This window comes from Caenorhabditis remanei, chromosome IV, assembly GCF_010183535.1.
Source record: "Caenorhabditis remanei strain PX506 chromosome IV, whole genome shotgun sequence".
Taxonomy (NCBI): Eukaryota; Metazoa; Nematoda; class Chromadorea; order Rhabditida; family Rhabditidae; genus Caenorhabditis; species Caenorhabditis remanei.
Window position 1 is genome coordinate 8,466,397 of NC_071331.1, and position 26,693 is coordinate 8,493,089.

The following is a 26,693-nucleotide window of genomic DNA, read 5'->3' on the forward strand; positions in this document are numbered from 1 at the left end:
CACCCACTGTGATCTTCTAATCACAATGAAATTCTCGGATGATGACGTGGAAAACAAGACATCCGTGATGTGGTTGGTACAACAGATGAGAGAACATGAACCAAATTTACGGATAGAAGTCAGATATCACCGATTGAATAGTTGCTATGCGATTTATTTGACGGCGGATTATAAGAGGTAATTTATCAACATTCATTGTGAAAATCATTAGATTTAAAACAATTACCTAAAATTTGTGGACTAATTGAAACTGTAGAAAAAACAACATTAGAAATTGTTTACAGTCTCCTGAAAGGCGCTGAATTGTGTCACATCAAGAAAGCAATAAAATCAAAGTTTGGCGGTGGAATGCGAGATTTCTCATTCGAAGAAGCCCAGTTTTTTGCTGGAGTCGAAGGGAAAAATACATTTTTATCTCCGATGGAACGGACAATAATAGTAAAACAAATGGTTGATATGATGAGAGCTGGAAAAGGAGGATTGACATTGAAACTTCCAAGGAGGACGATTACATTCACTGAAGGGATTGCAATAGTTCCACGGCTGATATCTATGAATGTGGTACAGAATGTGTCTGCATTACATAACACGGAGTATCTTAAACATCTTCAACAGAAATGGGTGGCCTCGTTGGGAGAGCAACCGATTGATCAGGTTAGTTGTTGCAGAAATTGTACTGTCTCAAATATTTGATAAATTGAATCAAATATGTTTCAAATATTGGGATTCTACCTAAAACTGGCAATCAGCAAACTTATCAAATTTCGTCCGGGCTGGGATTTTGCTCGGCCCGGTCGGCCAGGCTTCAAGAAAAAGTACCTGTTTTTGACCTTTTTTTGAGTATTTAAATAATTTAACATTTAAAAAATGCAATTTCTTGATGAATAACTAGCTTTTGATTGAATTCTGACTTGAGAAAGTATAGTCAAAAGGTCCAGAGGCCCGTGACAATTTTGGTATGTTCATTTTGTTCTGAAACTTGTACAGTTTCAAATAAGGAATAACACAACTAGTGTTTTTCCTTTTTCGTTCATCATTGCCTTAAACTTTATTTTCAGGTCAAAGACTACTTTGGAACTGAAATCGCCATGTATTTCGCGTGGTTGGGTCATATGACAACTGCTCTGTGGTTTCCATCACTTCTCGGGATTCTCATGTGGTTTTTGGGTGGATTCAAGTACAAAAATAATCCAGGAGATAAACAGGATTTGTATCAGGTAACATTATACTTGTTATCTCAAAACCATTAAAACAATAATTACTTATTAGTTATTACATTTCTGAAACAATAAAATTTTTCTTTTTCCAGCTGATCTCCGACATCTGCTTCGTCCTATTTGCTTTCTTCAACTGTATCTGGTCGACAATTTATCTTGAATGGTGGAAACGAGTACAAGCTGAATTAGCATTCAAATGGGGAACTTATGATGCAACTCAAGATTCATATCTACAAGATCCAAGACCTGCATTTGCTGGAGACTACTTGGCTCCTAATCCGTTGTCGGGACGGATGGAACCATTTTATCCGGCTTGGAAGCATACTGTAGTGAGATATGGTATGTGTTCTTTTTTAATAGAAGAAAAATGTACGCATTTAATTTATTTATTGACTAGAATATAAATCATGAATATTAAACAGGAGATCAGATCATGCCCCTCACGAGGCTATAGACCTGGTAGGAGGGCGAAATAAGGGGAAAGCAAGATATTAAGTCCGAAAGAATGGGGAAAAATGGGGAACGAGAATTAATTGACATGAGGTGAGAAGATATGAGTGAAATGGGTGAAATAACCGAAAAGGGGAAGAGGGGGCAAGGTAAAGAGCAAATTCACAGGGGGAGATCATAGTCTATTAATTGAATTATTGAGCAGGGAGACAAATTTACCGGAGGGGAGGAAGTCATGGGTATTACATATGATAGAATTCCATATGGGGATTGTAGAAGAGAAGAAGTCATTAACGTCAGGCCTAACACAAATTAAAGTCATGGGTCGTCTAGCCGAATTGGACAGTCTGACATACGATTGGATATTTGGAAAATACGCTGCGCCGCATATAAATTTATAAAGTAAGATTAATTGTGATTTAAGTCTGCGATGGCGGGCTGAGTAAATATCGAGAATTTCGAGACGGTCGAGGTAAGAAGAATAAGGGATGTTGCATCGTTGTAGAATTTTTATAGTGAATAATCTGAGTGGTTTTTCAAGTTTTTGAGATAGAATGCTAGAAGGTGTAGGAGAGTAGACAACAGAGCAATATTCAAGTAAGGGCAGAACATAGGTGTTGAAAAGATGTCTGTAGAGTGATATTGATCTAGACTTGAAGGCTTTCAGCAGTTGATTACAGCGGAGTAAAGCTAACGATGATAATTTCGAAAAGAAATTGAAATCAAAGAATAGTATTTTTTCATACAATGATGTTGAAACACAAATAAATTTATTTCAGTCATCACCTACCCCATCACTTGTCTCTGTGTTGTTGGAATGTTTGTTGCCATGTTGGCTATCTTCACTGTTCAAGATCTTGCTGACTTGTAAGTTTTCTTTTTTCCAGCTACATATTTTCAGTATTTACTTTTTCATTCCAGTTACTTTGCCGAATCCTTCTTCTTCCACTGGATCTGCTATCTTCCAATGATTGTCTACGCGTTGATGATTGTGATTAGTGACAAGATTTATAGACGGCTCGCTTTGGTTCTAAATGATTGGGGTATCCTAGAAAATCCGTGTCTGAAATTAAAAAAATTGTTTTAGAGAACTACCGTACTGATGATGAATATGAGGATTTTCTGATAACGAAAATTGTGTTGTTCCAATTTGTCACTGCGTTCGGGTCACTTTTTTATATTGCATTTGTGTTGAGAGATATGAAAAGGTTACAGGAGGTGAGGAAAATTTATAGGGAGGGATGTAAATCAATTGCTTTTGATAAACTGAACGAAGATTTGGGCACTTCGAGAAACAGAAATTTTTTAAAGGAGGACTGAAGCCATATTTTTTATCACAGATTCTGAAACTTCATACAATTCTAAGAAACTTTCATCATTGGAGCATGTACTAAAAGTTCCTCTAAACGCCACAATTCCTGTTTCCCTGACTCAAAAGGAGTCTAGGTGGAAGTTTTTTTCAGCACGGCCGTGTAGTCCTCTCGGACAAGATTTCTGTGCAATTCCTCGTTTTCTCACATTTTCTAACAAACTTTCGTGTTTTTTAACTTATATCGGAAAATAAAAGAGAAACTACGAAAGTTCGTAGGAAAAGTGAGAAAATGAGGAATTGGACCGAAATCTTGTGCGAGAGGACTACACGACCGCTTGGAAAAACTCTTCCACCAAGGCTCCTTTTGGGCTAGGAGAACGGGAATTCTAGCATTCAAAGCGATTTTTAGCACATGCTCCAATCGTGAAGTTTCTTAGAATTGTCAGAAGTATCATAATCTGAAATAAAAATATAAATTCTGGTCTCCTTTAAAAATTTTTGTTTCTCGAAGTGCTCAAGTTTCGTTAAGTGTATCAAAATCAATGCAGAATTGCTAGGGTCCAGATCAATAAATTTAGTCAAATGCTGTTTACTAAATTTTACGTTAATTCAAAATCTATAATCAGTTTTAGCAACAGGACTTTTTTGTATTTTCCTGGTATTTTTTGTAAATTTTGTGAAAATTATGAGGAAAAAAAGATTTTGACAAAGCTTAAACCAACTTACAGTTGTCAAAGATGAGACTTCTACAAATTTTTTCTATAATTGTAAGATGTTGCCACAAGACAACAAATTTCAATGAATCATGTAAAAAATAAAGACTGATACTCCTGAAAATGCACATTTGGGAAGGTAGATTCTCCCAAAACATAAATAACTTTTCTCATAGATTCTCGTAGCAAAAACTGATTACAGGTTCGGAATCAGAGTAAAAAAATTTCTGAATGAATGGAGTTGAGAAATACAGATAAACGTAACAAATTCATGAGATGAAACAGAGAATGGGTGTTGGCTTAACATGAAACAGACTCGAATTTTTATAACATTATTTCCGGTTTCCCATGTCTAGTATATGTATTCAAACATTCAATGCATAATTTCAGACTCTTGCCACCCTCCTCATTACCCGCCAAGTCACCCAAAACATCATGGAAACTGTGGTCCCATTCATGATCGAAAAGTTGAAATTGAGCAGTTTAACGTACAAAATGACACGAAGCATGAGTGATGGAACATTGAGAAGACACGTGGAGAACGTGAGGAACAAAAGACAAAGTTCCGTGGAGCAAGAGGAAGAAATGAGTCCGAAACGAAGCCCCATCGGATCATTTTTCAGTTTGGGATCTCCGACGGAAGGGGAATTGAGGGAAAGGAAGAAACATGACGATGGAAAACTTGAGACAAATGATATGAAGCAGCTTCGAACACTTTCTTCGATATTCCGAGAGGACTTCTCACTGAAAACAGAACGTCTTCCACTTCCAGAATTCAAACCGTCGAACGATTCGAATCCAGAATTGACACAAGCTGAACTGGAGAGTGTCATGTCTGTGTGTGCACGCCCACTTGACGATTTTCTCGAAATGTTCATTCAATTCGGATATGTTTTATTGTTTTCCCCTGCTTTCCCGTTAGCCGCCATATGTGCATTGATCAATAATTTGATCGAGATTCGAGTGGATGCATTCAAATTGTGTAATACTGTACAGAGGCCGTTTGGAAGGAGGGTTAAGGATATTGGAGCGTGGCAAAAGGCTATGGAGGTAGGTAGTGGGGGACACTGTCTCAAACACTAATGAATTTCTGATGAGAACAGTTCCGTACAGTATGATATACAATTTGATTTTTTTAGTTGAAAATGACCAACTTTGAGAGGGTGTCCCGGTATCACTGATTGTGCCACAAGATAAGTTATGTATAAACCATACAGATCAAAGGTAGAGCTTCATTTTTGCAATTGACAACTTTTTTGTTCGAGCACTCCTTAGAGAGTTATGGTTATTTTAAGGAAACAGCTCAAAATCTGTGCAAAAAGGTTATCAACTACAAACATGAAGCGCTACTCTTGATCTGTAGGATCCATAAAAAATTTTACTTTGTGGGACAATCAGGGATACCGTAATAGCTTCTTAAAAGTAGCCATTTTCAACTATAAAAGGCCAAATTGTTTCTCTTACTGCACGGATTTTTAGAAAGTGCAAATTTTTCTGTTTTACAAGTTTATGATTTTACGATTTGAAAATTACTATCAATAAATATGCTTCTTCTAGCTTCTCGGAATCCTCGGCGTCATTGTCAACTGTGCCCTTATCGGCCAATCCGGTCTTGTCCAGAGGATCTGGCCAGACTTATCATGGGGAGGCCAGATATTGATTGTTGTGGTTTTGGAGCATGTCATTCTCGCATCAAAGATGATTATTGATATTCTCGTGCCGGATGTTCCACATTGGGTCAGAATTGAAACGGCGAAGCAGGAACATTTCAGGAGGGAGGCGTTTAAGGTGAGTCAGACTTGCAAAATCTCAAAAATGTTTGAAAATTTTATCAAAAATAGTCAAATATCCTATTTGCATTTGGGTTTATTTCGACATTTAAAAAAATAGTCGAAAATTACGCTTTTTGCCGAATAAATCTGAAAAATTTGGGCTTAATCCACTTTCACAATCAATAGTGAAAAGTACTATTCAGTTTCATCGAGTTGTTGAAACGGCACACAAGTTTTGTAAAACAATTTCGTTTTCGTTTTTTCAGAGAGAATCTCGCCTGCTCTCCCATACCCAAACTCCGTCATCCGACCAACTTCAATCTTCAAATAACCAACAAGAACCAACTACACCAGATGCTGCATCGAGATTCAATCGATTAGATCAGATCAATAGATCAAAGAGGAGAAGTATCACTCCGATGGTCAGGTTATCCAGTTTCACAAGGAAACCAAGGAACGAGGATAATTGTATCGATTGACATAATATTGATAAGAATAATCTGATATCAATTTATCATAATTTTAAAACCGATTTCTTTGCATCTGAAATTCTAGTCATTATATCTTCTTTTCTGGCTACGGGATCACAACTTCTTCACTGTCTGTTTTTGAGTTTGCTTTAATAAATTACTGTTTCACAGCGTTAGCAACCAGTGTCAATGTGTTGGTTTCTGGCTAAGTCAATAATGACAATGTTTTGTACCAATCATTCCCTCTGGCAGCAATGATGGATATCGAGTCCACCTACTAGTAGTTTTTATCGACAAGTTATATTTATTAAAAACTTGAAACACGAATATGCATCAGTCACTTTGTAAGCCAAAATACTGGTCAAGAAATACGAAAAATAGAGTTGAAAACATGAGATTTGAAACGGATTGAAATAAGTTATTATGAGCTTACATTTAGGATTTAGGAAGTTCTTCGAGGATTCCACCAAGTGATAAATCTGTTTGAGACGTGTCCGTAATTGGTGCATTCAGAAGTCTCAAGATCTCTTGTCTCTGCTCCTCTGTCATACTCATCCAATTATGTATCCTCGCATAAACATTATTATTATTTCGAATTCCATCATTCCAATCTTTTGGATTATTGATTGCATCAGTCAGTGTTGATCTCCATCGTTTCAATATTTTTGTAGCGAACCATTCTTCGCATACTTGAGATATTTCCAGCCATATCTTGACTTCCATGGAGACGTTTTTGGTATCAACGAAGCTGACTGGTCTGTTAATAATCTCTGTGACCATATCGGAATCGGTGGTCGATGTGGTGGAAGACAAATCAGGATGTGCTCGATCTGAGCACATTCTTTTCATTTCATGTGCTCGATCTGAGCACCTTGTCACAGGCCAGTCTCTGACCTGTCTCTACTCTCTTTTCCTCGGGTTCTCTCTCGACTGAGATGACGTCTTGCTCTCGGCTCAGCGAGGCGTAAACAACCACGCGGCCGGCCGAGAGACCCTTTTCCCCCTTTACATTTTTAGTTTCTATACTGGTGCGGGTGAAGGACGGCAAGTCCTTCTCCTTGCTATACCGGGAAATAAATGATTGCAATCATAAACTAAATGTGTACCTAAAACAGACAGAAATGTTAAAAGGATGAGCAGGCGCATTCATGCCTTTTACATGGAAGTCCCACCTCGAGTAGGGTGATAAAGTTGGCGCCCTATCATTCAACTTTATCATCTGCGAACTCAGGTCGTCGCAGGATTCAAACGCGTCCTGAAGTGCTACCACTACACCGCTACACCCATGGAACCACCACCCCATTTGAACCCCCCACTACCCACCCATTTCGACTATTCATTCTATAACTTCTATTATATCACTCTAATATTCATCGTCGTCAGTCTCAGTGCAATGCAGTTGCGATGTTCTCGATTTCAATCGATCGCGGATTTTGATTCGGATTGTTTTGGTTCAATCACTGGAAAAGGATTGGCCTGATGTGAAAAGCTGTTATGGGAATCTTCAATGCCGGAAAGGAAAGTCAATATAATTATAATTTTTTTAATACCATTTTGAGAAATTTCCCACCCCTAGTTGAGACAAAAAGTCACTAGAGTGAGTGTAGGATAATGAGCGGATGAGCACATGCGCGGAAGCGCATGGTTATTAAGTAATTGACTGTTCAAAAAATTCAACAGCTAAAATGAGTCTGATTTGAATAGAACCAATAATTGAGAAGATTGTCCCCCAAATTTTAATTGAATTGTATGACACAGCTTAAAATTTTTATTTTTTAGAATGTTTGATTTTCTTCTTGTAGATACTCGCCTCAAAACATCATAGTTTATTATTGTATGTTACCGCAACTTCCTAACGCCGCCAGTTTGACAAAACTTCGGTCACTAGATAAGATTAGGGCAATAAGACGCTATGAGAATCTGATTTTTGTATTTGAGACCCCGATGACGATTGTTTATTTTTGTGTATTTTATGTTGTTTTATAGTCTGTTTCACTGTTTTAGGCTCTTTTGAACTGTTTTTACCCCAAGTTTCCAACCACTTTAAAAAAATTCAAGTTGGTTGACGCTTCGGGACGAAGCAGTTCTCGAGAGGAGGGGAGAGCCTTAGGGGAACCCTTCGGAAAGTGGTCTCTAACTTGATCTCTTACATAGAGTTTCGAGGACGAAACCTTCTTTCCAAAGAGGGGAGGATGTCACAGGCCAGTCTCTGACCTGTCTCTACTCTCTTTTCCTCGGGTTCTCTCTCGACTGAGATGACGTCTTGCTCTCGGCTCAGCGAGGCGTAAACAACCACGCGGCCGGCCGAGAGACCCTTTTCCCCCTTTACATTTTTAGTTTCTATACTGGTGCGGGTGAAGGACGGCAAGTCCTTCTCCTTGCTATACCGGGAAATAAATGATTGCAATCATAAACTAAATGTGTACCTAAAACAGACAGAAATGTTAAAAGGATGAGCAGGCGCATTCATGCCTTTTACAACCTTCTTCCCATTTCAATTCTTGTCTATTCTTTAATTAAATTCTTTCAATATCTTCCTTCTCGCCCCCACATATTTCTCTCTCAAATAATATTTCTACACCTAGACTGTATAATCCCTCTTTTCTCTCACCAGGGACAGTCACGCCCCCCTTCTCCCGCATTCTCAAAGCTTTGTGAGCGACCGGACGGTCGTCTCCTCTTTTTCTGTTACTTTTTCTCTCCTTTCCTATTTTTTCTCTTTATACTCTTGTTTCCTATTAATGTAGGTTTAATTACCCAAGTTTGAGATAAACATCGTCGTATTGATTCCTGACTTGGTACCACTACATCTTCTCTCCCACCGTTTCACTCCGGATCGGACAATCTCCGCAATTCGGACAAATCAGTGACAACTTCTGTCACTTCCAACATCCCCCGCGAAACCAGCCCATTGGTTTCGCATACTTTTCCAATCTCACAGTCCGTCCCAGTTCAGAGCCCACTGCCATCGTGCATATGGTGCATCGACCGGGATACCTTCACATTTTGATTGTAATCCCATTCATCACTGCACTCATTTCACCAGTATTTGGCACCACACCAAATACTGAAAATTCTCTGCACACTCCTTTGTTTTCCGGACAATACTCACTCTCACAAACCGTTTTTCCTTGCTCACTCCTCTCTCAATCCGTCTCACTCCTCTCTCAATCCGTCACACTCACTCAAATTCCGTTCAAAGGTTTAATTACCCAAGTTTGAGGTAACTCGGGCTTGGGTGGTTAGTTTTGACCCCGGTTTTTTTTCCCTCGGGAAGAAAAGTCGTTAGGATGATCAAAACCTCAAGTTGTAAGCCTAGGGGATAAAGAGGATATAAGCATTCCTTTCTTTTTCTCCACTGAGAGGCTTACAACAAAGTGGGGACCTTTGCACTCTCCAAATTTTAAGGCTTCCTGATAGCCGGTAATATCAGATGCTCAACCTGCCACGATCTGATCTGGCATAGTGTTTGGAAGGTCTCTGTCTCTCGATCTGAAAGAGAGCTCTGGCCGGAAGAACACACGAGTGGCAGGTTGAATGCCGACCGGTGCTGGAGGGGTCAAACCCGAAGGTAAGGTCGTAGGCCGTGAGGCTCCTGGCGGGGAACTCCGTCATGGGAGGGCGAAGGTTAAGTCGGAACCTGAGTCCACTGCGTGCAGCTATACCTAACCAAATAGTGATGCCGGTGGAATCAACTCGGGTGATGATGTTCCCTGAGCTCGACCTTCTGCACAAACCCACCGTCTGATAAAAAAGACAGACGAGAGACCTATCAAAATCTCTCGTCGCAGCTAGCGGACCTACCGTGAGGTAGACCCCCGCCGCTGTAAGCAGGCTCGCCATCGTCGTATTGATTCCTGACTTGGTACCACTACATCTTCTCTCCCACCGTTTCACTCCGGATCGGACAATCTCCGCAATTCGGACAAATCAGTGACAACTTCTGTCACTTCCAACATCCCCCGCGAAACCAGCCCATTGGTTTCGCATACTTTTCCAATCTCACAGTCCGTCCCAGTTCAGAGCCCACTGCCATCGTGCATATGGTGCATCGACCGGGATACCTTCACATTTTGATTGTAATCCCATTCATCACTGCACTCATTTCACCAGTATTTGGCACCACACCAAATACTGAAAATTCTCTGCACACTCCTTTGTTTTCCGGACAATACTCACTCTCACAAACCGTTTTTCCTTGCTCACTCCTCTCTCAATCCGTCTCACTCCTCTCTCAATCCGTCACACTCACTCAAATTCCGTTCAAAACCCTCACAATCTCTATCAAACCGGACAAAAAGAGAATATTTACAGGGAAAACCATGCAACGACAAAGCAAAATTGCGGACCAGGCGACTGACAAAAAGGACAAGGCTCATATGCCCAACGTTGAGACAATTAAGTCGGCGACCAAGGCCATGGAGGAGTGGAAAAATATGAAGGAGGAGGAGAAGAGAGAGAAAATGGTGGACCGGAACTTCATGCTCAACATGGATCAGAAGCTCGACGCCATATGCCAATACCTCGGCATTCCACTCACCAACTCGCCGCGAGCATCTCCAGACGGAGATTCAGAAGTCCCAGAAGCGGGTCGATTCGAGGAAGTGGAAGCTGGAAACGGACAAGAGGAAGATCCGGTGCCCCGGGATTCCTCACCTCGAGCTTCATCGCCACATGCTCCATCGACACGGACTTCATCGCCACTGGCTCCAGCAACGCGAGCTCCATCGCCTCAAAATGCACAACCTCGTCTTCAATCGAAAGTGGAAGTCGTAGTGGAAAATACCGCATACAAAATGCGCAAGCTGGAGAAGAACCCAAAGAAGGGCACGACCAAGTGCCTATTCTGCAAAGAGTATCACTACTCCGATCTCTGTCCAGCAGTCCCAGAGGCGGACGAGAGACGAACCATCGCCATGGACAAGGGGCGCTGCTTCCAATGCTTGCTCGACGACCAGAAATGCAAGCAAAATTGCAAAGCAAAGCCATGCCACTACTGCAACCAAACGGGACACCACAGTGCGTTATGTCTGAGGGCAATCACCAAATGGGTGGACAAGGGTGATCACCGAAAACACCGTCGACAGGAGGAGGACAAGACGGGTGACCTCTCTGGCGAATAGCTTCCGTCCACTAGCCAACGAGAAATATTCTTGTGGGAAGGCGATGACGTAATCGAATCGTCTCTTATCGACATCCAGAATGTGAGACAGAAATAACTCTTGAGAGCAGCGACTCAATGAGAGCCAATCTCTTATCTCTCTTACAATTCCTTCGGCATTCATATCGTCTTCATTGCTGATCGGTATGTTAAGAAATTCCAGTGCCATCTCAACAGATAATGGTGATGAATGAGAATCTGTAGTTTGTAATGGAGGAAATAATGCCGAGGAAGAATAGTTTGGAGACGATACGGAAGGTTTTGGGATGCCACGTGATTGGAGATCTGAAAAATTGAAAACATACACTCCTTCGAAGAAATTCTCACTCACCTGTTCTCAACATCCATTTCCTGCCACCACTCATCCCTACTGATGTCGAGTTTTCTACTCCAAAATCTTCTTTTTTGATCTTCTTGACTGTTGGGATTAACTCATCTTGATCTTGATTTTCGTTCTGAAATACATCATCATTTTTACAAATTTTCGAGTAAAATCTGAAACTGTTACCTTATTTCTTTTAAGAATTCCACTCCCATCTGGTTTCTTCTGATTCTTGACGTTTGTTAGTTTTGATTGTGGGTTGTTCGAGTTATCGGCGGTTTGTTGATTATTAATTGGAATCATATCTGAAATGAGAAAAAAATGTTGTGAGTCAAGACAGAAAAGAAAGAAAATCTACGAAGCAATCGGAGAGAAAAGAGCAAGAATGATTTTCTAGTGGAAGGCAAGAGGAGGTAGGTCAAATATTTCTATTGATGAATTTTCGCGCGTTTTTTTTTACAAACAATTTCTGTTTTGAGTTCACAAGACTAGGGTGATACTTAACATTGTTACGTGTTTCTGGAAAATAATAAAGAGAGATTATGGAAAATTTGGAATTCTTTGATTTCATCGAGTTCTATTTTTCTGTAAGCTGTGAGTCCAGTACTATCAAGTTTCGATATAAATATTAGCTATAACTATATTGTCTGTTATTATTTGATAAGAGAAAATGTATATTAAATATTTTTATTTTCATCAAACTACTGGAATAGTAAATTAGGAATTAAACAGCAAATTAGGAAATAAAGAAACGGCAAATAGGAAATATATTTTACAAATTAGCTTTGATATAAGAATATGCGTATTAAAGAAAGAAAGACATGGGAAAATTTAAAGAATCGGGAAATGAAAGGGAGATCTGTTTAACAAGGGAAACAAGTTATAATAATGGTACAAAGATTTAGAAATGTTTGAGTTCTTGGAAGTGTCGAGTCGTCTGTCAACTTAATTTTCTACTGGCATTTCAAGTTTGGCGCCTTGTAAATTCTCATAATCTCGAGTCTCTGCTCTTCTGTCAAACACATCCAGTTGTACATCTTCACGTAGATCTTCCTCTTTTGGCTCAATTCTTTCCAGTCTTTTGGCTTATTCAGACATTGGCCGAGTGTCTTTCTGCTTCTTCCCAAGATTTTTTTGGCAAACCACCTCTGAGTCGCTTGAGTTCTCTGGAGCCAATTCTTCATCAAAATAGAGATATTTTTGGTGTTAACATAATTGATTTTCTTGTTGATGATTGCATTGAATGTCTCGGCGGTAATCGACGGAGATGTCTCCGAAAGGAGTGAAACTTCGCGTTTCTTCGAGATCTCCGTTGGACACTCTGAAGCAAAGTGAATTGAAATGAAACATACTTTTATTGATATAACCTACCGTACTCCTCTTCTTCGCCTTCTGGCTCTTGGGCAATCTTCTTTGACTTTTCATCGTTCATTCCAACTACCGACCAGATTTCCTTTTTTACATCTTCTGACATCTTCAACCAATTGTACATTTTGATGAACAATTCCTTTCCAGCCTTCAACTTTTTGAACCGTAGTGGAGTTGTCAGAATTGTGTGGAATCGATTGCGTCGTGTACCAAGAATTTTGACAGCGAAGAAGGCCTGGGTACAGATTCTCAGAGTGAACCACTCCTTCATTTGTCTGGCAATGTCCTTGGTATCCAGGTAGATGTTATCGGGTATTGGTTTACTCAAAAGTTCTTGAGCCTGTTCGGCAGACATTGAAGAAGTACTGGATGATGTCGGTAGTGAGAGTGAAGGCGAGACGGGAAAATACGATGATGAGGAGGGCATCGGACGACTGACGTTGTTGAGTTCTGAAATTGTAATTTGATTGATTTTCACAGATTGTGAGGGTATTTCTGAGAATCTTGTAACTGTAGCAGATGACTAGCAAACGCGGTTTCAGTTTCTGTCTATAAATATTGTCACTTACCTCCAGTAACTCCCCGTTCTTGATTATCGCATCCGCCCACTGGTTGCTGTTGGTTCACTGAGAAGTCCTCCGATTTAATTCTCTTCGTAGATTGATCTAATGACAGTATCTTCATTTTCGAAGCTTCACTTATCCTCAACCAATTATACATTCTGGCGAATAGCTTGCGTCCACTATCCAACGAGAAATATGCTTGTGGGAAGGTGATGACGTCATCGAATCGTATCTCATCGATATTGAGAATATGAGTAGGAAAGAATTCTTGAGAACAGAGACCCAATGAGAGCCACTCTCTTATTCCTTTCACAATTCCTTCGGGATTCATATCGTCTTCATTGCTGATCGGTAGGTTGAGTAATTCCAGTGCCAGTTCAACAGATATTGATGATGAATGTGAATCTTTCGTTGATGAAGGAAGTGATGAGGTCATGGAGGAATAGTTTGGAGACGATACGGAAGGTTTTGAGATGCTGGGGCGGAGGTGTTGGAGCTCTGAAAATTTGTACAAGAATTGTAGCTCTCTTGCAAATGCGCCCCACCGAAGAACTTCTCACTCACCTCCAAAGTCTTCTCTTCTGCTCTTCTTGACTGTTGTGATTATCTCATCTTGATCTTGATTATTATCCTGATAAATAATGTTATTTTTACTGGTTTTCAGTTGAAATCTGAACCTGTTACCTGATTTCTTTTAATAATTCCACTCCCATCCGGTTTCATCTCATTCTTGTCGTTTGGTAGTTCTGCTTGTCGGTGGTTCGAGTCATCGGAAGTTGGCTGGTTCTCAATAGGAATCATATCTGAAATAAAGCAATTTTGTCATAAGTCACGGAAAAAAGAAAGAAAACTGAGGAAGCAATAGGAGAGAAAATGGGAAGAATGATTCTCTCGTGGAAGGAAAGAGGCGGTAGGTCAAATATGTCTTCCGATGAACTTTCGCGCGCTTTTTTGAGCGGGATATTACCATTTTGAATTAACAAGACTAAAGTGACACTCAACATTGTTGCGTGTTTCAGAGTGCTAATGAAATTTCAGATTATTTTTCTGTAATTATAAGATGAGAGAAACTGTATATTAATTATTTTTATTTTCATCGAATTATTGGAATAGTAAATCTGGAATTAAACAGAAAATTAGGAAATAAAGAAGCTGTCATTGGGAAAAGTATTTTACAAATTAAGTTGATGAATCGATTATGAGTATTGAAGAAAGAAAGACGCGGGAAAAGTTAAAAGTGAGAATCGGAAAAGGGGAGATCTGTTTAACAGGGGAAATAAGTTATATTCATGTTACAAAAATTAGAAATTGGTTAAGTAATTGTGAGTTTTTGGAAGTGTCCATTGAGTGATCTGGCAACTTGATTTGATGTTTTATTGGGAATCCATGTTTGGCGCCTTGTAAACTCTCATAATCTCAAGTCTCTGTTCCTCTCTCAGACACATCCAATTGTACATCTTCACGTAGATTTCTCTCTTTTGACTCAAGTTTTTCCAGTCCTTTGGATTATTCAAACATTGACTGAGTGTCCTTCTGCATCTTTCCAAGATCTTGGTGGCAAACCACTCCTGAGTCGCTTGAGTTTCCTCGAGCCAATCCTTGATCAACATCGAGATCTTTTTGGTGTTAACATAATTGACTGGCTTGTTGATAAAGGCATTGAATGTCTCGTCAGTGATCGATGAATCGAGGAATGAGTCAGAAGACAATGATGTCTCCGAATGGAATGAAGCTTTTCGTTTCCGGGAGATCTCTTTTGGACACTCTGAAGTGAATTAAATGTAAGTGAAACACACTGGGATTGTGGTAACTTACCGTACTCTTCCTCTTCGTTTTCTGAAACTTGAGCAAACTTTATTGAGTTTGTCCCAGATACCGACAAGATTTCCTTTTTCACATCTTCCGACAGTTTCAACCAATTGTACATTTTTATATACAATTCCTTTCCAGTCTTCATGGAACTGAATGGTGGTGGAACGGTGAGAACTCTATGAAAACGGTTCCGAGCAACGCCAAGAACATGTGCAGCGAAGAATGCCTGGGAACAGATCGCAAGTGTGAACCACTCTCTCATTTGACTGGCAATTTCCTTGGTATTCAAGTTGATCTTATAAGAGATTGTTGTGTTCAGAAGTTGCTGAGCTTGTTCGGTTGACATTGAATGAGATTGGGTTGATGTTGGTGGTGAGAGAGAAGACGAGACGGAAGAGAATGCGATTTCGGGTGATGAGGAGGGCAACGGACGATTGAAATTGAGAACATCGTTGTTGAATTCTTAAATTGTAACTTGATTGATTTTTACAGATTGTGAGAATATTTATGAGAATCCTGTAACTGTAACAGCTAACTAACAAACGCAGTTTCAGCTTCTAAACAATTCTGGACACGTTTTTTGTGCTAATAATTTTCCTATTGCATGTCTATAACTCTTGTAACTTACCTTTAGTAACTCCACGTTCTGGCAAACTGCATGAGCCAACTGGCGTCTCTTGATCAACTGAGGAGTCCTCTAGCTTCATTCGTTTGGTTGCTGGTTCGAACTTGTTAGTGTATTGATTTTCGTCCTGGAAAATGTTTTCTAAGTAACTCAACAGCATTATTTTCGGCGAATCATAAACTAACAAGGCTTATTGAAACATGTTTTGTTAGATTCCAGCTCCTCCTCTCTCCCATTTACTTACCGAAATACCGAAAGAGATCGGATGATCTCTTGATTCATATCCCGTCTCGAATCGATTTTCAATCTGAATTGTATCCCGTTCGAAGCATGAAATCGGGACTTCCTTCCTTTTGAGAATTCCATAACAATCCGTATTCCCTGGGTGTCTGACATTGGTCAGTTCGGTAAGAATGTAGTTCGACTCATCGATTATTTGTTGGAAACAGAGAGCAGTGGTTGGAATCATTTCTGAAAATAATAAATTATTGTATGGGTATTTGTTAGGGGAAGAAGAAGAAAAATATGCTGTCAATAAGAGGAAGAGAAAAAATAAAACAATATGCAAGTCAGAGCGAGGGAATAAGTAAATGAGGTTCCAAGTTGCGGGATTATGTGACTGCACATAATTAGCGTGACATTTGATTTACAACCGCGGCGTTCTTTTTAAGGTCTCTGGGAAAAAACTGATTATCTATATCTTTTCTACAGCTGTTTGACTTGACCTATGCAAGAAGATAACATCATAAAGGTGAACAATATGGGAAGAGTTGAATATCTATTTTTCTTGATTTGATCATGACAATGGACAAAATCAGAAGTCAATAATTGTCAATCACGTCAAAAAAGTTGGTTGTCAATATTTTGTCAAAATTTAAAAATTACTGTTATTTCTTGTTAAAAAAATGCAAATCTTTGAAAACGTGGCAATTATCATTTATCAGAAAAAGTCAAACTGATAAAACTTGATCAACTAGAGCATAGAAAATGAGTAATATGTCTTTCCAGAACCATGGTTATTATAAAGGTTAACAATATGAGAAGATGAAATAAACCGTCTGTATGGGGAAAAAGGGAATGAATGAGTGACAGTCCCATCTTTTTGGGATACAACTGTGCATTGCGTCCTTTTTTAAAGGCTCTGGGAAAACTTGTCATGTTTCAAAGCGGTTTGACCTGACCTATGAGATAAATAAATATCGAAAAAGATAACTATGCGTATTGTATATGAGTATTCGTAAAGTGTGAGTACGTCAGTGACTTCGTTTCATGAGGACCCCAGAAAGAAAATGGAAATGTTTCTCGCATTGGATATAACAAAAGTGAAAAAGCTAGAAAAAAGCATTTCCATGAGGACCCGAAAGAAAAAATGAGATTTTTGCTTACGAACATAGCGGTCCCTTAAAACTAAATAAAAAGGGTAAAATAATATACATAGGAAGGCAAAATAATCGTCTGGAGGACGCAAAAGAAGAAAAATGGAATTTTTGTTCCTTACGAACGTAGCGGTCCCTAGTTACTATAACAAAAGAGAGAACAGTATAAATAAAGATGGGGAGAGGTAAAGAAGAAACCGTCTCTAGGTGGAAAACAAGGGTGTTAGTGAATGTCGGTCCCATATTGGACATCTACCGTGACATTTGGTATGCAAGCACTTCCGTTTTTGGCCCTGGAAAGAAGTTGACATGAACTGGAGAGTCAATTTAATCGATTTGGCTGATCCAGGTTGGAAAACATCCCGCGGCACCCTCAATGTACAATGCGCATGCGATGTTACTGACGCATTTCTCGTGCAATTTCTCGCCAATTTTGTTTAAATTGGAGTTCTAATTGTAAAATTGATGAAATTTTCAAAAAATGAGAAATTCGAAATTTCTCTGTTGTAAATAATCACTAAATATACAGTTAAAAAACAAGAAACAATGTTTAAGAACAGAAAACCCAACAAAAATCGAAAACATTTTTAAAAATTCAACTTTGAAAACTAAAAAAAAACGCATTTCAGCGAGTTTAGATATACCGGGCTATGGGAAATGTTATTAAGCTGTTTCAGTGATGCAGTAACCTCTTCACATATTCTAGACGGTATGTTTTTCTAGAAACAGATTTCTGTGTTAAGAACTTTTTCTTTTCTAGGCCAGTTAAAGTCGCCTCAACGGTCTTCAAGTTGAATAATATTCTCCAGACCCAAAACATTGTAAGAAAACACCGTATCCTATATTTGACCTACCTATTCTAGTCTTGATCTACAGACCCTCATTTTATGTTTTCCTTCTTCTCCACAATAATTTTGTCGTCTGATTCAATTTACCGTTTTCCTCCCGTTCCCAGTAACTTATAGTCAATTTCCCTGTTTTTTTTAGATATGATTCCAACCAGAGCTCTCAGTGTCCAACAAACAATCGCTGAGTCGAAGTACATTCTGACGGAATTGACCAATGTCAGACACCCGAAGAATATGGATTGTTATGGAATTCTCAAAAGGAAGAAAGTCACGATTTCATGCTTCGAACGGGAAATGGTTAAGAAGGAGAATCGATTCGAAATGAGATACACTCCATATGGATCAAAAGATCTTCCGATCTACTTTATGTTCTCGGTGAGTTCATGGCAGAGTTGTTATCATTAAAGTATGTTTCAACTGGTTTTGTTAGCTTGAGATTCCACAACCTTATGATAAAATCGGTAAATGGTTAACTGTTTTTCCAGGACGAAAACCAATATCCAAACGAGTTCAAGCCAGCAACCAAAAGAATGAAACTGGAGGACTACTCAGTGGAGCAACAGATGCCAGTGGGCGCCTGCTGTAGTCCAGGAAGTGGATTTACTAGAGGTGAGTTACAACATTTAGGAACCACAATGAATCTATAATTGACGATAAAGGCCTTGTCTAGAAATGTCTAGAAACTGAAACCGCACATAATATTTTGAATTCCTGAAAATGATTAATTTTGATTTTTAAAACATATTAGTAGCTTTCTTATCAAGTGTTACAGTTGCAACATTTTCATAAATGACATCACAATCAGTTAACATCAATCATCCAATTGTTTTCAGAACTCAACAACGCTGTTCTCAACTTCAATTGTCCGATGCCCTCCTCATCACTCACTGACACTTTCTCTTCAGACGCGTCCCCACCCTCGACATCTTCCCGACCTCGTTCCATGTCCGCCGAACAGGCTCAAGAACTTTTGAGTACACCAGTACTCGATAACGTCTACCTGGATACCAAAGACATTGCCAGACAAATGAAAAAGTGGTTCACTCTGGGAATCTGTACCCAGGCCTTCTTCGCTGTAAATGTTCTAGGAACGGTACGAAACCGTTTGCATAGAGTTCTCACCATCCCACGACCATTCGATTCTTTGAAGGCTGGAAAGGAATTGTATATCAAAATGTACAATTGGTTGAAGCTATCAGAAGATGTGAAAAAAGAGATTCTGTCGATATTTGGAATCAACGATGAAAAGCCGAAAAAGTTTATGAGAGGTCCAGAAGACATGGAGAGTTTTCCAGATGAGTACGGTAAGATTCTTGATAACAGTATGCTTCAGTTCAACTTGATATAATTCAGACTACCCAAAGCTGATCACACAAAAACGAAAAGTATCACTGGAATCGGAAGTAGATTGGTAGGTGAAATTTACCACCATGTCGTCAAATTTACCATGAGATTTTGTGACTGATGGCATTAGCGTATGACTCAAGATTGAAGACTGGCCAGAGAGCTGACCAGAGCTTGAGCAAAAAGAGCTCAAAAATGTGTCGAAGAGGCTCCAGGGGACCTAAACTATAGGGTCATATGGGTAAATTAACCGCATTTGAACCACACTCCTAATGGTGATAATTTTACCACGAGATATTATGTTGTGAGTTGACCAGTCACCTACAATCAAATACTAGGCTCAGTAGATTCTCACACGCTCACTGGCTCAGAATAGGAGCTCAAAAAGACGTCGAAGGTGCGCCAGCTGGCTCTAGTTATTGGGTCATATGGTTAAATTCACACCGCCAAGCCTATCCTCAGATGTAGTTAATTTCACCATGGGGTTCTCTTCTGTGAGATCTGGGGCTAGATTCAAGGGTGCTTAGATAGACGAAACCACCCACTATCATTAAACTTTGATCCGTGACCCGTAGACCTGACTTTCCGTCATGTGAACATCAAGTGAGGGTAATGTGAGGCCCACAGAGTCCATGTTTTTGGGAGGTTCTCGCGCGTTCTAGGCACATAGGACAGATCTCCAAATTTACACGTTTTGTCAAGTTCATGGCCAGGCTTTTTATCAATTTTCACTCAATGTTTGATCTGATGATGATGATTGTAGGAAAGGCACAATCATGTAAAACCTGATGGGTAAAAAATTTTTGTTTTATCTTCTATGTTGTTAAAATTGTGAGAGACTCCTCACCTCACACAACCAGGCAAGGGTTGTGCGAGTCGAGGGCATAAGTAAGTGTGGTTTATTCTCTTACAAGGGGATCTTTTTTCATACACCGGTTGAAAATTCTCATTTGACATATGTATGACGCATCCACAGAGAAGACGCTTTCATGTTTGTGAGTCACATTCAAATGCTAGTGATTAAAATTTTATTGTTTTTTCATTAATTCTCAACATTTTACCGTTTTAAAATAATTTACATTCAAAAAAAAAAGACATTATAGATGAACATAGAATATTATTATTTAGACTTTCTGGGTATCTTCATTCAATTTTGGAGAGTTGGTTGATGGAGACTGTGGCAGGTTTTGACAGGAGGAGCACGGTGTTCTGAAAGATTTGAAAAAGTGTTGACAAATATATCGATAGTTACTTACGGAACTTTGGCAATAAACAGCTCAGAAATAGGATGGTATCTCCCTTGCTTATCCATCAGAACAAATTGTTCATCAGTAATATTCTTCTTGAGCTTGTTGTTGTAAAATTCAAGCAAATTAACACCGTCTTGAATCGAGGGAACTTCACTTGGACATTTAGCAATCACATCACTGTATTCAAGAATTCGACCGTCTCTAAAGTGGAAAATTGCTTCATCTTTTCCCAATTGGTCATCAATTATGAATCGTATAGTTTCCAAATCCTGAAGGAGTTCACATCGTATGCCCAAACCACCACGATATCTTATTTCACGAAAAGTACAAAATATCTTGCATTGACTTGTATACTTTGATCGAATGTCCCGGAGAGGGTCCATGCAATTGCATCGTTTTCCACGTTTGCCGGATAATTTTGAAGGCATTAGAAAATCTGGAAAACAATTATAGAAAAGACAGAACTCAGAAACAGGTCACCTACCACTATGGCGTGATAAATCACGAATGACATTTTTCGTAACGGTTAAAACCATAGAACGAGAGAGTATGAAAACGAGAGACGAAGAAAACAAAATAAATGTTAGAGATGACGTCATCAACCAGAAAGTAACAGCTGACTGTTGCAGAGGGTGATTTGAGATATTCATAATCTGTGGCTCATTTTCATCTTTTTACCGCATGGTAAATGGTGACCTATTTTTGAGCTCTCATTTCTTTTCCTTTTCTCTCGTCCGTTTATTCATCCTTTTTCATCCTTTTTTTTTCATCCTTTTTTTTTTCATCCTTTGTTTTTTCAGTTATGAAACGCAAAACACTAAACGCTCACAATTCACGAGGAGGAGCCCCTCCACCAACTAGTCTTGAACCAAAGACGAAAAAGACAAAACCAGAAAGTCGATCACATGAAAAAGAAGAAGAAACTGTAGACCACACAAGAACGGACAAGAAGAGAAAATATCAAACATCAACTAGTTCAGTTCAGAATCAAGGAGGATTTTTAGAAGAAAAGAAAAGACAATCTAAGCCAGCCAGAATAGTTTCGACACGAAGACGTGAGTGATAATGAAAACATAAAGAATTTCAATTATTCATTTTAGATGGCAAAGGACCGCAGCGAAAAATGCAAATACGAGACTTTGAAAGAAGCGAGACCTTTCCAACACCAGAGGAAGAAGAGTTCTTCACAGAAAACGTTATAACTTCTAATGAACCACATTTTCGAAGACACAACAGCCAGTTTCTGATTGCGGACACCGTCAGAATGAAATTCATCAATCTTGATAAAGTAAAAGACAACAAGATACTCCATCAACATGTGGCCAAGCTCTTGGACATTTTTATTCGTAAAATGCTCAAAAAAGCTGGAGGAAATCTGAAAACAACCAAATATTGGCTTCAGTAAGTTTTATCATACTTTCAAATCTTAAGAAGAACGTTTACAGACTGAACCATGATGGGTATACCGATAGAGATGGTTTCTTTGTAACCCACAAAACGTATGCAGTGGCTGATGGAGGAGTGATAATGAATGAAATTGCTAAGCAGATGCAATCTAATAAAGAGCTACGCTTAGATGAAAGTTTTACTGTTGCTATGAACGTTTTCAAGGATAAACAATCACAACTACGAGGCAGGGGAACACAGAATACTCGGAAAACTGATAAAATTGAAAAAATAAGAAAAACACTATTGGTAAGGCATACTGTCTTTTGTCAAACTATAATATATTTTATAACAGAAACAACATTTTGGTGTTAGCCTCAGCAGGATCACAGGGATGAGCCACTGTCTACCAAAAGCACTTGCACTAGGAAAACTGGAAAGTGATATAGAAACTACGACCAACGGAGACGAAAGGCAGAAATTGGAAAAATTTTATCGAAGCCTCGTAAGACCAGAGGTACTTTTAGACTCTTTGATTGTCCGTAATATGTGCTTTTTACAGATAACCCCAAAATTCAAAAGTGAATCACAAGGAAAGCTTGCCAAGCAGCTTTTGGCCGATGCAGGGATGGATGTGAACAAAGAGGAGCATGGCCGAAAAGATCTTATAGAGCTTGCAAATTATCTTTCAAACTATCAAATAATATTGTGGACTGCAAACAAAAATCAAGCCGTCCCAACTGAAGAAAAGCGATTCAATCCCGATGGCAAAGGATTTATTGGATTATTTTATTATGAGGGACATTATGAACATGTGAATCACACCAAAGGAAAACAAGCATCAAGGTAAGTTATCAATTTATTGTTATAAGAGATTTTATTATTAGGTTTTGTTTCCAATGCTCTACTTTTGACGACAATCAGCATTGTCGAAGATGTAAAGCCAAATGCAAAAGATGTGGTGCCACAGGATGCAAACAAGAAGATGAGAACATTCATTGCAGCTTTTGTAATATTTACTTTCGAAGTAAAACGTGTTTTGACGCGCATCTCACCGCAAAATCAAAGAAGGGGTTGTCACATTGCAAGAAATATAGCAGGTAACTAATCAATTAGACAAACATTAGTAATGTCTTACAGATGCGAAAAGTGCAATAAAATTGATAGGTCAGAGAGGATTCTTGGAGAAACACACGTATGTAACGCGAACGAGTTCTGTTCCATATGCAGGGAGAAAGCATTGAAGGGACATGCCTGTGCTCACCACGTCCCTGACGAGAAGGAAAAGTTGAGGAAACGAGAAAACCAAAAGCAATGGGCTATTATCGTGTATGATATGGAATGTATTGTGTCAGAGTCAGGAAAATTCAATGGTAAGAAACATAAACAATCAAAGTATAAGCTTTCTTTTTCCAGGACATATTGAAAGAGGTCCCAAGCACAAGCCCAACTTTATTTGTGTAAGAATGATCTGCAGTGATTGTCGAGGAGAGGAAGGATGCCAATTATGTGCCCAACCATGGACCTACAGCTACAAGAATTTTCCACCATTCAAAAACAACAAACACGATTCTCCATTAGCCAGTTTTGCAGATTTCCTACTACATAACCCACGGGCAGCCGGTGCATATGTGATCGCACACAATGGTGGAAGGTATGTTTCAATAGTTAACTTTTTCAACTTCCAAGATATTTTCAGGTATGACCATGTTATGTTGTTAGCAGAGCTCGATAGACAAGGAGGCACAAAGGCAAAAGAACCAAAAATTTTATTAAATGGGATGACAATCATAACGGCAGAGTTTGAATATGAGAAAAGAAAGCTGCATTTTCGTGATTCTTTCCAATACTTGCAAATGGGATTAGCAAAAATGCCTGGAGCTTTTGGCCTGGAGGGCGAGGCAAAAGGTTTCTTTCCCCACTTATACAATCATCCGGACAATTACGATAAAGAATTGAAAACGTTGCCATCAAAGGAATACTATAGCCCACAGTTCATGGCACCTTCTACAAAGAAAGAATTTGATGACTGGTATGAAAAGTGTTACCATGATGGATTCAAGTTACATGATGAGCTGCTAAAGTATTGCCAATCGGATGTTCGCATTCTCACGTTAACATTGATGTCTTTCATTGAGGTGAGTAAACTGTTTCAACCTGTTAGTATTTTTGTTTTTACAGATGTGTGAATCGACTTTCAATGGTTGGAACCCAATTGTCAATGGATGTACTATAGCTTCCTATGTCATGTTCGTATTGAAGCACGAATACATAAAAAAAGGAGATGTTGGATATATTCCCGAGAATGGCTATGGAGGAGGAAATAATTCAATGTTAGCGTTAAAGTATATCCAATGGCTCGAGAAAATAGATCCAACACTACATTTAAAGTACAAATTACGCGGAGGAGAAGTCAAAATCGATGCTAATGGACATTCTTACTTTGCTGATGCTTTCAATGTGACCACAAATGAAGTTTTTGAGGTATATTTTCATTTTTGATACAAACCCATTCCATTTACACACACACACACACACAGACCCCAAGGAAGACTGACCCTCACAACAAGTGAGGTGAAGGAAATCTTTTTCTCTGTATCAAATAGTATCAATTTTATTTAACTTTTCAGATTTATGGATGTGTATGGCACGGGTGCCCAAAGTGTTATCCGGATCGGGACAAGAAATGTCCAATGAGACCCGACAAGACAATGGAAGCTTTGTATAAAGAAACAATGAAGAGAGAAGAAGATATTCTAAATGACGGATTCAATCTAAATTCTGTTTGGGAATGTGAAATATACGAACAGATGGAAAAAGATAGAGAGATGCAACAATTCTTTGAGCTAGTAAGTTTTCAAACAAATAGGCTAAACATAAAGTTTTCTTCAGAACAAGTACGATCAAAGACTCAAACCACGCGAAGCATTATATGGAGGAAGAACACAGGCATTTCGATCAATGGCAGTTGCGATTGAAGACATACTTCTAAATTATTACGATTTCAATAGTTTATACCCATATCTCAATGCAGGAGGTACAGCTTACCCGCGAGGAAACCCAATTGTGGTCGATAAGGACTTTCCCAATACTGATGAACCATTAAAACTCAAAGGTATGCATATTTTTCCTATTCTTACTAACATTTACATTATAGGAATTGTGTTTTGTGATGTACTACCCACACAAGACGCAGCCATGGGATATTTACCTCAGAAAATAATGAAGAAGCTCATGTTTGTTCTCTGTAGAACTTGTGCGAATAATCAGAATATTGAAGGAAAATGTACACATACCAAGGTCTCTGAAAGATTTTTGACTGGAGTATGGTGCACAGATGAGCTGAATAAGGCCGTTTCTAAAGGGTACAAGGTGCTCAAGTACCATGAAATCTGGCATTGGCCAGAAGAGGCTTGGGTCAAAGGAGGATTCTTTGCCGATTACATCAAGCCTCTATTGAAATTGAAACATGAAAGTAGTGGATGGCCAAAGGAAAATATGATGGATGAGGAAAAGAAAGCATACATCGCAAGAATATGGGAGATGGATGGAGTCAAACTGGATCCCTTGAAGATCATAAAAAACAAAGCACTGCGAAGCCTGTGCAAAATATTCCTCAATTCCGCCTGGGGTAAGTAGAAATCTATCGTCTTCTAATGTTGTTCCTTTTTCAGGAAAATTTGCACAGAACCCAATGAAAGTTGAGACAAGACTCATCTACAACAGTGATGGACTTGCAATGGCCAATTTTTTCAACGATCCCAACTTTGAACCAACTGGACTGCTTCCTTATGGCGAACACAAACATTTCATATCAAGAAAGCCCAAGAAAGACTTTCTCAAGACATCACCATTCACAAATCTTGCTATCGCGGCGATCACAACATGTGCGGCCAGGTTAAGACTCACTGAAGCTATAGAGAGAGTTGGAATAGAGAATATGATTTATTGCGGTATGTGAGTAAATGTAACACGAATACAACTATTATTTTTAGACACTGACTCTGTGATTTTCAAACAGAAGAAAGACAGTGATCCTCTTGGGGACCTCAAGGGAGATAATTTAGGCTACTTAACGAACGAAATTCCACCAGGGAATGAGTTGGTTGAAGCCGTAGCAATGGCTCCAAAGGTTTATGCATTGAAGATAAGAGACAAGGACGGCAACTACAGCTATACAGTAAAAGCAAAAGGAATGTGTTTGAACAGTGGCAACACTGGAAGTATCAACTTTGACACTATGAAAGAAAGTGTAGGTATTAGTTCTGTTATGCTTTGGCCAACGTATTCTTTTCAGATGAATGCATTCATTCGAGATGGTGTAGCAACCCCCATGGAAGGCGAGATGTTAACGTTCAAAAGAGGAGATAATGCATTAGATGGCCTTTGGACCTTCAGATTGAAGAAGACTCTCAACCCTCGAATGGACAAGGGACACTACGTTGATGGTGTTGTAGCACCATTCGGACAAATATCAGGAGATATACAATTAATTAATGATTATCCTTTCTAACATTGTAAATAAATATTGTAGAGACAAAACATTTGTACACATTTCATACACAATCTACACAATCTACGCACAATCTTTGCACAATCTTTGCACAAAAAATTTATTGAAAAACAATCTATGCACAATCTCAAAACAAAAATTTGGCAGAGACACAATCTATGCACAAAAATTTTTTTGACAGAAATCAGTGT

At 39.0% G+C, this 26,693-nt stretch overlaps 6 protein-coding genes across 6 annotated transcripts; 1 reads left to right on the plus strand and 5 right to left on the minus strand.

Annotated features, from left to right (window-relative positions):
- Positions 1 to 6,369: 6,369 nt before the first annotated feature.
- Positions 6,370 to 6,774, minus strand: GCK72_012927 (uncharacterized protein; the record flags this gene model as incomplete). The annotated part of the gene is made up of 1 exon (XM_053729505.1): positions 6,370 to 6,774. One exon carries the CDS (start codon positions 6,772 to 6,774, stop codon positions 6,370 to 6,372), a length of 405 nt encoding a protein of 134 aa, XP_053584277.1.
- Positions 6,775 to 10,775: 4,001 nt separating this feature from the next.
- On the minus strand, positions 10,776 to 11,720 carry GCK72_012928 (uncharacterized protein; the record flags this gene model as incomplete). Its single annotated transcript, XM_053729506.1, has 4 exons — positions 10,776 to 10,930; positions 10,979 to 11,380; positions 11,427 to 11,550; positions 11,604 to 11,720. 4 exons carry the CDS (start codon positions 11,718 to 11,720, stop codon positions 10,776 to 10,778), a joined length of 798 nt encoding a protein of 265 aa, XP_053584278.1.
- A 650-nt stretch (positions 11,721 to 12,370) lies between these two features.
- GCK72_012929 (uncharacterized protein) lies at positions 12,371 to 14,149 on the minus strand (the record flags this gene model as incomplete). The annotated part of the gene is made up of 5 exons (XM_053729507.1): positions 12,371 to 12,738; positions 12,789 to 13,235; positions 13,355 to 13,846; positions 13,913 to 13,979; positions 14,033 to 14,149. 5 exons carry the CDS (start codon positions 14,147 to 14,149, stop codon positions 12,371 to 12,373), a joined length of 1,491 nt encoding a protein of 496 aa, XP_053584279.1.
- A 572-nt stretch (positions 14,150 to 14,721) lies between these two features.
- On the minus strand, positions 14,722 to 16,254 carry GCK72_012930 (uncharacterized protein; the record flags this gene model as incomplete). The annotated part of the gene is made up of 4 exons (XM_053729508.1): positions 14,722 to 15,113; positions 15,164 to 15,622; positions 15,789 to 15,912; positions 16,030 to 16,254. 4 exons carry the CDS (start codon positions 16,252 to 16,254, stop codon positions 14,722 to 14,724), a joined length of 1,200 nt encoding a protein of 399 aa, XP_053584280.1.
- Positions 16,255 to 18,150: 1,896 nt separating this feature from the next.
- On the plus strand, positions 18,151 to 19,424 carry GCK72_012931 (uncharacterized protein; the record flags this gene model as incomplete). The annotated part of the gene is made up of 4 exons (XM_053729509.1): positions 18,151 to 18,384; positions 18,495 to 18,618; positions 18,843 to 19,313; positions 19,363 to 19,424. 4 exons carry the CDS (start codon positions 18,151 to 18,153, stop codon positions 19,422 to 19,424), a joined length of 891 nt encoding a protein of 296 aa, XP_053584281.1.
- A 1,053-nt stretch (positions 19,425 to 20,477) lies between these two features.
- Positions 20,478 to 21,139, minus strand: GCK72_012932 (uncharacterized protein; the record flags this gene model as incomplete). The annotated part of the gene is made up of 3 exons (XM_053729510.1): positions 20,478 to 20,562; positions 20,610 to 21,039; positions 21,088 to 21,139. The coding sequence occupies 3 exons, from the start codon at positions 21,137 to 21,139 to the stop codon at positions 20,478 to 20,480; spliced, it is 567 nt and encodes a 188-aa protein (XP_053584282.1).
- Positions 21,140 to 26,693: the final 5,554 nt, after the last annotated feature.